At 47.0% G+C, this 11,884-nt stretch overlaps 1 protein-coding gene across 1 annotated transcript; it reads left to right on the top strand.

The window, feature by feature from the left end:
• Window positions 1-1,473: 1,473 nt before the first annotated feature.
• On the top strand, window positions 1,474-11,423 carry LOC311191093 (uncharacterized protein; the record flags this gene model as incomplete). Its single annotated transcript, XM_084263191.1, has 3 exons — window positions 1,474-2,385; window positions 5,803-5,919; window positions 10,482-11,423. The coding sequence occupies 3 exons, from the start codon at window positions 1,474-1,476 to the stop codon at window positions 11,421-11,423; spliced, it is 1,971 nt and encodes a 656-aa protein (XP_084119317.1).
• Window positions 11,424-11,884: the final 461 nt, after the last annotated feature.

An 11,884-nucleotide genomic window follows, 5' to 3' on the forward strand; every position in this document is an offset into this window, starting at 1 on the left:
CGTTTCCTCATTTGGTATTAGCGTTATGGCCTTCAGTAGGTTGGCAACATTTTGTTTTGGGAATGGGTAGACTTTTCTTTATGACTTTCAAGGTTGAGGAAAGACAGGGCAATCTTTCTGGCTTGGGTGTTTCTACAGTTGCAAGATGCTGAGATGTTGTCTCTAGGAGATGCTGTTTCTCAATAATCTCACAGCAGTTTCAGATCTTGGCCTATTCTGTCTCCCAGAAGACAACCTATCTCAAGGGATAAGGCAGTAATAGCTCCAGACCTCTAACTCTTGAAATCATTAAGAGAAGTTTTCAATTCTATCTGAAGAAAAGAAGAGAGGGGTGGGAGATGGAAACCCAGAGATGATTGTCATGGGGTGATGTGCCAATGAGGCTGTTGGCAGTTTATCCCAACCACCTAAGCTGGAAAGCCATAAATACTGAAGACGAGAGCCTCTTGGAGACATGGCAGTACATGACCATCCGACATCATGTAGAATTAAAGAAACAGGTAGAAGAAAAGGAGACTGGGAATAAATGTGCTTCCCAGAAGCTCTGATGGCTAACGTGAGCTGGGACGTAGAGCAAGTTGTTTTCCTTAAGTCAGTGCTGATTCTGGGCAATGCAGTCACGCAGGCAGGTAAGAGAGATCTGATTAGAGGCCATGTCAAAGAAATGTGATGGTCATTGTCTCAGGAACAAAAATTGCCTTTTCTCCTTGACAACATATCCTTGACTCCTGGTAAGAGTTATACTGGGACATGTCTCACGGAATCACTAGGATGGAAATCTTTAGTATGTCTGATGTATTTACCCTGTCTCCAGGCACAAGCCTTTTTGGGGACATGTTAATTAGGCTGTTGTGTTTGAGATGATCACACCCGTTTTCAATTGAACAGGATTTTTGTAACTTTGTGTGTTGTTATTTCTCTACTTTTCCTCAGAACTGAAAAGGTGCAGAACCTGTCTTTATGCCTTTTGAATGATGTCCTTGGGGAAACCAGTAACAGATGCAAGGACAGAAGTAGTTCAGACTGTAAAAAACTCAACCATCTCCAGGAAACCAGAAGGGGTGGCGTCTGAGTACCTTTTTGAACGCTGGCAGTGCAATTGATGTCAAGTTAGAACAAAGGCCAGTGAGAGTTTTCAGGGCCAAGCAGCGGACGGGACTGGGAATAAAATAATTGCAGAATATTCTGGCCTGGTATGCTGGCAGGCGGAGGCTTTCTCACAGAGAAAGGGATGATACATTAAACTGTTCTCAAATCCTTGTCTTTGAGACAAATAGGTATGGCACAACCTTTGTCTAGCATTAAGCTTGACTTTCTAGCCTGCATTTGGCATGTAAAGGAGCTGCTTGAAAGTACTGGGGAAGTTACTGCTTGCTCTAAAGAGCACAGGATTAAAACACGCTAATTAATCATGATAACTCGTCTCATCTTAATTGCCTCCCTGCCTGAGACCTGTGAGTCTCTTGCTCACTGATGGCTTGGGAAAACTGGACCACGGTGACAGAGTTTGTATTCAAGGGGTTCACAGATCGCCACGACCTCCAAGTTAAGCTCTTTGTGGTTTTCCTGCTCATCTATGTCCTCACCGTGGTGGGAAACCTTGGCATCATCTCTGCAGTCTGGTTTGACTCCCAACTTCAAACCGCCATGTACTTCTTCCTCAGCAACTTGTCCTTCTTGGATCTGTGCTACTCCTCAGTCGTGACACCCAAAATGCTCCTGACCCTCTCTTCAGAAAAGAAGACCATTTCTTTTGCTGGCTGTCTCACACAGCTGTATTTCTATGCTGCTTTTGTAACTGTGGAGTGTTACCTCCTGGCCGTGATGGCATACGATCGCTACGTTGCCATCTGCAACCCACTGCACTACCCTGTTGTCATGTCCCAGAAGGTCTGTGTTTCCCTCTTGGCTGGATGCTATGTGATTGGGTTCTTTGATTCACTGGTGCTCACGGGATTTGCCCTGAGAGTGTCCACGTGCGGCCCCAATGTCATTGACCACTTCTTCTGTGACGGGCCACCTCTGACAAAACTGGCCTGCTCTGACACTCACCTGAACGAAGTGCTGGTACTCGCTCTTGGGGGCTTCAATTTGGTTGCTACCACATCAGTCATCCTCATCTCCTATGGCTGCATCCTATTCACCATCCTCAAGATGGGCTCTGCGCTGGGCAAGCGTAAAGCTTTTGGTACCTGCGCATCCCACCTGATGGTTGTCACCATCTTCTATGGGACCCTTCTCTTCACATACCTGCGCCCCATCTCCAGCTACTTCCCAGGCAGGGACAAAATAGTTTCTGTCTTTTATGCAGTGGTGTCTCCCCTGCTGAACCCCTTCATCTACACCCTGAGGAACCAAGAGATGAAGAGTACCCTGAAGAGAGCAGTGCGGAGAATCATTATTTCCATACCAAAGTGGTAAATGGTTTGACATTTCAGCAGTGATGGGAATGTGGTCTTTCTCTTTTGGGTCCTTTTTGAGATTGAAGAGAAGCTGTGATAAGTCTTTTTTATGTTATTGTCCACTGCGTAGTCTCTCTCTATCTCTGTGGGATTAATTTGTTATACATTTGCCTCTAGATAGTGTATTGTGTAATGGGAGAAATAAGTACTGATTGAAGGGCCACCAGAAGCTGATTGTGAGGAGACACGCTGAAATGTCCAGACTGTTTCTGAGTCTTTGGATATGAGCAAGTGCTGGGTGTTCTCATGGACCTGCTATTCCTCAGGAAAACCCAAGTTACCTCTTGTAGCAAAATATAATGTTGAGGCTTGGCTCTGAAATATAACAGGGCCATGAGATTTTGGCTGAGGACTCGGACCATTTTCTTCTCAGCTGTCTTTGGCCTGATCCTATTGATAGTCATCCTGTCTGGCAGTTTGGACACTTTTTACGAGTGTGGTGGACTATAACCTTACCAAGTGCTAGAGCTCTTCCAGACACGACATGGGACCTATAGATTTCAGGAGAAGTACTCAAACTGATAAAAGTTTCTCTGAATCCTCCTCTTCCACAATGACCCATCAAAGCATGTTCAAAGGTATTGTAAAGATTTTTCTGCTGCACTTCAATCCTTTCAAAAGCATTTTATCATGAATAAGTACTTCATATGGTGGTGTTAATACAGAGCATTAAGTATTGGACAGGGACAGTTCCTAAATGTAGTGTTAAGTGGAATTTTTCTGTACATATGTTGATGATGTACAGTCATGTCAGGGTGCATTAGTTGCAATAAACTTGATATTTCTACTATTTTTCTCTAATTATCTCAAAGCATGTAGCTATTTGTATCTGAATGTCCGTTAGCTCATCACCATCTGGCCTGATGGTCTTGAGTGTTGTCTGAATTCAGCCCAGGTCTCTGGGTCTACCCTACTCATCTTCCTCAGGTACTGTGGGATGGTGCCCTGCACACCGTGGTGTCCTCTGCAGCTGTATTTCACACAGAATCAGAGAATTACAAGATTGGGAAAGGGCTTTGAGATCATCAAGTACAACCATTCCCCTCCTATGCGAAAGCATATCCCTAAGTACCTCATATACCCTTCTTTTAAACACACCCTGAGATAGTGACTCAAACCCCTCCCTGGACAGCCTGATTCAGGTCCTGAGAGCTCTTTCAGGGAAAATGTGTTTCCTAACACCTAATCTGACCCTACCCTGGCACAGCTTTATGCCATGTCCCTTTGTCCTCTCTTCTGTCACCTGGCTGAAGAGACCATTGCCCATCTCTCTACAACTTCCCCTCAGGTAGTTGTAGACAGTGATAAGGTCTCCCCTCAGCCTCCTCTTCTCCAGCCTGAACACCCCTAGCTCCCTCAGCCCCTCCTCACATGATTTTCCCACCAGCCCCTTCCCCAACCTGGTTGCCCTTCTTTAGAGTCTCTCAAGGACCTAAGAATCCTTCTTCTGGTGAGGGGCCCAGAACTGGAAAAAGTACTTGAGGTGTGGCCTCACCAGTGCTGAGTACAGGGGTACAATCTCCTCCCCAGACCTACTGGCCACACTGTTTTTGATACAAGCCAGGATGCCATTGGCTATCCTGGCCACACGAGCACACTGCTGACTCATCTTCTGTTTGCAGTCAGCCAACACCACCAAGATCGTTCTCCGCATGACAGCTCTCCAGCCAGTCTCCCCCAGCCTGTAGTGCTGCATGGGGTTGTTATGTCCCATGTGCAGCACTCTACATTTAGCCATGTTAAACTTCATCCCATTGGTCTCAGCCCATCAGTCCAGTCTGTTACGATCCCTCTAAAGAGCCTCCCGACCCACAAGCAGATCAACACTTCCTCTCAGCATAGTGTTATCTGGAAACTTACTGAGGGAACATTCAATCCCTGCATCAAGGTCATTGATAAAGATGTAGAACAAGACCGGACCCAGGACTGAGCCCTGGGAGACGCCACTCGTGACTGGCCTCCAGCTGGATTTTTCTCCATTTACCACCATCCTTTGGGCCTGGCCATCCAGCCAGTTCTTAACCCAGCAGAGAGTCTGCCTGTCCAGGCCAGTGGCAGCCAGTTTCTCCATCAGAGTGCTGTGAGAAACAGTGTCAACGTAGACCACATCCACGGCCTTTCCCTCGTCCATTAAGTGGGTCACTTTGTCATAGAAGGCCATCAGGTTAGTTTGACAGGATCTACCTGTAAACCCATGTTGACTAGGCCTGATCCCCTGGCCACGATGCATGTGCTGCATGATAGCTCCCAAGATCATGATCCATGATCTTCCCCTGGACTGAACTCAGATTGACAGGCCTGTAGTTCCCCGGATCCTCCTTCCAATCATTCTTATGTATGGGTGTAACATCTGCCAGCCTGCAGTCAAGTGGAACTTCCCCAGTCTGCCAGGATTGCTGATAGATCATGGAAAGGGGTTTGGCAAGCACATCTGCCAGCTCTCTCACTACCCTCCAGTGGATCCCATCTTGCCCCATTGACTTGTGGGTATCTAACTGGCCAAGTAGGTGGCTAAGCGTTTCCTCCTGAACCATGGCAACTTTGTTATTCTTCGCCTCTCTGTCAGCCAGTTCCTGAGGATGAGTACTCAGGGAATTTCCGACTTTGCTATTAAAAGTGAGGTAAAGAAGGAATTAAGGATGTCAGCCTTATCTTAATCTCTTGTACTTCTTCTCTGGTCCTCAGTACCTCCTCCATTTCCTGATTTGGTATTAGCATTATGGCCTTCAGTAGGTTGGTAACATTTTGTTTTGGAAATGGGTCGACTTTTCTTTGACTTTCAAGGTTGAGGAAAGACAGGGCAATCTTTCTGCCTTGAGTGTGTGTACAGTTGCAAGACGCTGAGATGTTGTCTCTAGGAGATGCTGTTTCTCAATAATCTCACAGCAGTTTCTGATCTTGGCCCATTCTGTCTCCCAGAAGACAACTTATCTCAAAGGATAAGGCAGTAATATCTCCAGACCTCTAACTCTTAAAATCATTAAGGGAGTTTTGAGGGACAAGTAGCGGACAGGACTGAGAATAAAAAACCTAAAGAATATTCTGGCCTGATATGCTGGCAGACTGAGGCTTTCTCACAGAGAAAAGGGTGCTACACTTAAGTTGTTCTCAAATCCTTGCCTTTGTGGTTTTCCTGCTCATCTATGTCCTCACCATGGTGGGAAACCTTGGCATCATCTCTGTAGTCTGTCTTGATTCTCAACTTCAAACCGCCATGTACATCTTCCTCAGTAACTTGTCCTTCTTGGATCTGTGCTACTCCTCAGTCGTGACACCCAAAATGCTCCTGACCCTCTCTTCTGGAAAGAAGACCATTTCTTTTGCTGGCTGTCTCACACAGCTGTATTTCTACGCTGCTTTTGTAACTGTGGAGTGTTACCTCCTGGCCGTGATGGCATACGATCGCTACGTTGCCATCTGCAACCCACTGCACTACCCTGTTGTCATGTCCCAGAAGGTCTGTGTTTCCCTCTTGGCTGGGTGCTACGTGATTGGGTTTTTTGATTCACTGGTGCTCACGGGCTTTGCCCTGAAAGTGTCTTTCTGTGGCCTCAACATCACCGGACTGTTTCTGAGTGTTTGGAGATGAGCATGTGCTGGATGCTCTGATGGACCTGTCATTCATTAGCTGTGGGATTTAACTGGCAGAATTTGAAGTCTAGTAGGTAAAAATTAAATTTGATCATAGACTCCCTCCCCAGCAGGAACAAAACAACATGATTCTTGGGAAACTTGGGTTGAACTATGCTGCATAAAGACATACCACCGCATTTGAGATATGTCCCCCTGTATTGAACTTCAAGATTCTTGAATTTACAGTTGCTGCAACCCACCAAGACCCAATGAGTCAGGTCACATCCACACATCTGATTTCAGTTAAAAAACCCCAATATTAAAAACCGTTACAATTACCTATATTTTCAACACCTTTTCATTCCTACCTCAGTTATAAGAGGAAAGAATTCAGTTTGAAAATAACTGGATTGCCCGTTTTCATTCCCTTTTTCAGGAGAGAGAGCGTGTCTTGAGTTGTACCTTCAGGATTGGTAACAAAGTGGGAGAAAATGTGGTGTAATCGCTGGCCCAAACTCCCCAAATGCAAACCCTGCTGTTAAAATATTACTGTTTGTAGAGCTACACCAACCAAAACACCCATCTGGGGTCAGTGGTTGCGTTCACTGGTGCAGGTGCTGGTCTGGTGCTGGTTGTGCTACCTCTGGTCTGTGATGCTGTGGAAGGTTTCCTGCTGGGCTCCAGGAGGTCATGGGCTCCTGCGAGTCCTGTAGTGTCACTGCTAGAGCCATCCCTTTGGCCAACTGAGTCACACCGTTGGAGTTCATGGACTGGAAGAGAAGCTGGGGCACCTGTAGCTAATGTGTAGGTCCATGCATCATGATGACCTGGAGCAAGGTCAGCCCAAACCCATCCCATGTGTCCATCTCATCCCTAGGCTCTCAGGGATACTGATGGAGAACTTTCCTGTTCCTATGACCGTGCATGGGTCTGTCCTTTGCCCAATGCACATCGTCCTCCAGCCTCCGCTGTTGATCCATCTAATTCCACCCAAGGTACGAGACATATAGACACAGGTTTGGTAGAACTGATGCAAGCTGTAGGAGTCTTGTGCACTTCAGGTGGGCAGGAGAGATGTAGGATGCCTCTCAGTCCTGGACAGCGCAACCGCTGTCTCTATTTCTACTGCCTGCCAAAAGCCTAGGCAGTTGGTTCATCACTCTATGCTTAATGTTGTTGGCAATTGATAGAGGACTAAATCCCACCTATGGATCTCACATATGAGCTGCTATTTATATGGTGACTCCATCCATGCTGTCAGTTTGACCTAAAAGCATGGGCTTCTATTATTTAAAGTGAGGAACCTGGTATCCTGGAAGAAACAGCCTGAATTGTAAAACTCCCCAAAGCATTCCAGACGTTCAAAGCAGCGGATATTTATTGTGTTGTGCAGACAAATTACCATGAATGCACCATCAATTTTCTGCTAGAAAAGAAATGTTTGTGGAAAAAAGTGGATTAGCACCATGTCTTTTAGAACCCAGGCTGTGATGAGATGGTTTTGATCTTGCAGTAGAGGTGGAGCAGCAAAATCACCTGAGTCTGCAAAAAGAGGTTGGGGGGGAAGGAAAGATGAGATATTCCTGGAAATATCTGGAGCACAATAAAAAGATTTAACAATGGGATGCCTATCAATCATGTTCTGACAGATGGGTCCTGTACAGACCTCCCTGTTCTTAACCATCAGTAGCTTGGATGCCTTTCCTACTCATTCATTGCTTGGAAGCTTGTGTCAGCCTTCATCTCCTGTAATCCCGGCCAGCTGCTCCAGGTATCTGTCCAGAGCTCATTTATGACAGCCTAAGCTGTTTGTAATAGGTGTTGGAGACACTTGGAGTGAATTGCCCTTTGGATGCACCTTCTCATTTGCCCCATGATCTTTGGAGGGCTTTGTGAAAGAAGAATAAGTTGTGCTTGTTTAAATCTCTATCTTCTCTGTTCCTTGAGCTTGCCAAGTGTTGTAACAGGTTATCGACACTTGTGGCAAAAATTAGCAGAGGATTTTGCATCACAGCCAGGCCTTTATTAGCATTTACACTCTTGCACCTCTCATGGATTGTCATTAAGGAGCCAGGGGTTTAGAACCAAGAGTCACTTCTCTTGGAGACCATGACAAACACCTGGTCCCTGAGGAGAGGTGCCTGTTGCCCACAAAGACCTGCAGAGACATATAACAGCAACACGTGGCTCTGAGGGACGAACTTCTTCTGGTGAAAATATACAAGAGGCTCTCAAAGGCTCAAGAGCCATGAATTTATTTGTCTGGAAGCTAGGAGGATGGCTTCAAGGGTTAGTCCCTCAGATTTACTGCGTGGACATCCCCAGCCTGTAGTGTCATCCAAAGTGGGAGAGCCCTTGAAGGTGGTAATAGGAGGTGACCCCTATCCAGGGGTAGGTATAACCATTCCCAAAAGTCCAGGTGAGCTCTGCTAGGACTACCTTGGTTCAGTATAAATCAATAGATAGCAGTACAACCTTTAGGGAGGCTGCTCTGGTTTCCACCAACGAGATGTTTGCTCCTCTCAGTTGGTTGAAGATGATGAAGTACTTCTGCTGGGATGCACTCGAGTATTTCAAATTCAAGGAACAGAAATCACAGTGCTTGTGGGATGCTTAAGGAGCCTGGGAGAAGAAGAGAGGAGAATGCTCTTGTGGAAAGATTAACGCACTCACTACTGCTGAATTCAAGTGATATCCACTTTTAAAAGTAAAGGATATTTCTTTATAGAAATATTCTGCGGATGAAGAATGGTTCTTCAAAGGTCCTTCTGATTCTGGTGCTCATCTGGTGAGGCAAGACTTTGATTGTCCTCTTTAATCCTGTGCAAATTTAGTTGTTTTATTCTGAACCTTCATGTTATCAGGGAGAGAAACCTGTATTTCACGTTTTCATTTGGGTGAGCATCTTAACCAGGTCCCTAAGCCTGAGTAACTGACCTCAAGTGAGTTTGGCTCAGCACAAATCCATGGTCTCACTGGAGGTGTTCACTCCTCTTCCAACTGAAGGAAGAGGCAGGAGCTGCCAGAGTTTTGCCCACTGCAAAGTCCTCACAAGTGCCCTCAGCTGCTACCAGAAGGTTTTTCTCTGCAGAAAGCAACTTACAACAGTGAATTCTCAGTCTGGGTCTTTTTTTTCCACCCTTGACCATTCCCCTCCACCATGCCTTCTGCCAATGCCCTCAGCCATGCTTTGTTTTCACCTGGGAAACAAGGTGATATACACAATTGGGTGCTGCTGTTTGCATGCACTGGGGGGGGGCAACAGGATGGCATCATGGACCACACTTTCGTCTGGGCTTAGTCAATGTGTTACAACTGCTCCATCCTCGTGACCACTCATGGCTATCTCCTGACACATCATTTCTGTAAGTCAGGTTTCACCTCCCAGTCCACTTCTGGAAAGGCAAGGTATGGCTGAAGTCATCAGCGCATCCTGGAGGTTCACATTGTCCATCATGGACCACTGTGGTACGGCGAGAGGAGCCGTGGTGCACTTGCTCATTGAAAGGCTGATCCATCATTTGTTAAACCTGCATAAACTTTTTTCACAGGGGACCCTGACACCATGGGTAGCACCTCTGCTCTGAATGTCACAGGGACGTCAAGACAGATTTTATGGTGTTTTTTCTCCTAATTGTATGTGCTCTGAACAGTACTGAGGAATTGGTTGATGCTCATCCCAGTGCACAGTAACAGCTGTGGTCACAAATTTTGCTTGTGGTCTTCCTGATTTCATCTGCCCAAGGTTTCTGAGACTGTAATATTAAACACCTCATGTTCTGAATGAGTTTTAGGGTCATGCAACTTCCTACCTCCCAACATTAAAGGTGCTTTGTTTTACCACAGTGTCTTCTCCAAAAGTGATGCAGGAAAGCTGCATTATTTCTACATTTACCCCAAACTGTTACAATTATAAGCAGAGATCTCTTGTTCTGGGCACCTTATTGTGATTGATTTGAAGTGGGGAGGAAGGGAAACAGGTGTGGAGGGAAAACTTAATCACAGGAGGTCAGGAGTGGAGCTGAGGCTTTGACCGGTGTCACCTAACTCCCTATCTGCAGCCATATCCATCATTCTCATCGCCCTGCAGGTACTGAAGTGGGGTTCTGAGAGATGAGTAAACCTAACCGAAGGGCTGCTTGCAGTCAGAAAGCGAGAAACCCTCCGCAGTGACGTGCTGCAGCCTGGGAAGGTGTTTGCAAATGCTGGGGTGCTCTCCCTTTGGAAGGGACCTCCTCTTTCCTCGGACTGTGAAGGAGGATAAGCTCAGAGCAGGTGGCTGCAGAGCAGTCCTTTCCCCTCAGGATCTCCAGAAATGATCTGGGCTGCGCCAGGTGTAAATCATCAAGTTAAAGTATCCTGTTTCGGTTCAAATAAATAAAGGTATGGTTTCCACTGTCCTGTGTTTCCAGGCTCTCTCCTTCCTCGGTAGACACGAAGCCCTGAATGGCAGAGCCAAATCACAGCGCAGTGGCAGAGTTTACACTCGAGGGCCTGAGTGACCAAGCAGAGATGAAGGCAGTGCTCTTTGCGCTGTTGCTGCTCATCTACACTGTCACCCTTTTGGGCAACACCGGGATAATCGTGGTCATCCGAAGCGACCCACGACTCCACACATCCATGTACTTCTTCCTTGCCAGCCTCTCCTTTGTTGACATCTGCTTCTCCTCTGTGATTGCCCCCAGAACTTTGGTGAACTTCCTGTTGGAGAGGAAGACCATTTCCTTTGTTGGCTGCATGGGCCAAGCCTTCTTCTACATCATCTTTGTGACAACTGAGTGTTTCCTGCTGGCCGTCATGGCGTATGACCGGTATGTGGCCATCTGTAACCCCCTGCTCTATTCCTCCCTTATGACTCGGAGGTTGTGCATGTGGCTGGTGGTGGGGTCATACATTGGAGGTGTCCTGAATGCCATCATACAGATGACCTTCATCATCAGGCTGCCCTTCTGCAGCTCCCATGTCATCAATCACTTCTTCTGTGATGTTCCTCCCCTCCTGGCTCTGTCCTGTGCCAGCACCTACATCAATGAGATGATTCTCTTTGCCTTGGCTGGCATCATTGAGCTCAGCACCATCTCCACCATCCTGGTCTCCTACATCTTCATCTCCTTTGCCATCCTGAGGATCCGTTCAGCTGAAGGCAGGCAAAAAGCCTTCTCCACCTGCGCATCCCACCTGACAGCAGTGACCATGTTGTATGGGACAACAATCTTCATGTATTTACGCCCCAGCTCTAGCTACTCCCTGAACACTGACAAAGTGGTCTCTGTCTTCTACACAGTGGTGATCCCCATGCTGAACCCCCTCATCTACAGCCTGAGGAACCAGGAGGTGAAGGATGCTCTGAGGAGAACAGCAGAAAGAATCACGGTCAGGCTGTGGTAGTTCAGCCCCATGCAGTGGCTGAGCATCACAGACTGCTTGCTCACTCCCACAGGACAGATAGAGCCTTTGTGGGGTAGGATAAGGTCAGTGTACTCATAAAAGTCACCATGAAAGTAGAACAATAATGGCCAGTTACACTCACACCCAGGGCTAACATAGCCCTTATTGACCTGATGATTACGGAGTGCTGCCCGACAGCAAGGACCAACTGACTGACCAACCCAACATCCCATCCATACTCAGACTGTCCTGGAGATAACAAGCCCAGTGCTTTCACCAGCCAGCTCCATTTAAAGGGAGCATGATGTCTGGTGGGATGGAAAATAGCCTGGGCTAACTCAGCTCACCTGTGCTGGCTGCTTGACCCTGGCCTGGCCAGAACCAGGACACAGGCTCTGAACCCTCCTCGGTAAAACCTAGCATGGGATTTCCTCTGGAGGTTGTGGTGCCTCTACCTGTGG

The sequence above is a fragment of the Gallinula chloropus genome, assembly GCF_964237585.1.
Source record: "Gallinula chloropus genome assembly, chromosome: 4".
Classification (NCBI taxonomy): Eukaryota; Metazoa; Chordata; class Aves; order Gruiformes; family Rallidae; genus Gallinula; species Gallinula chloropus.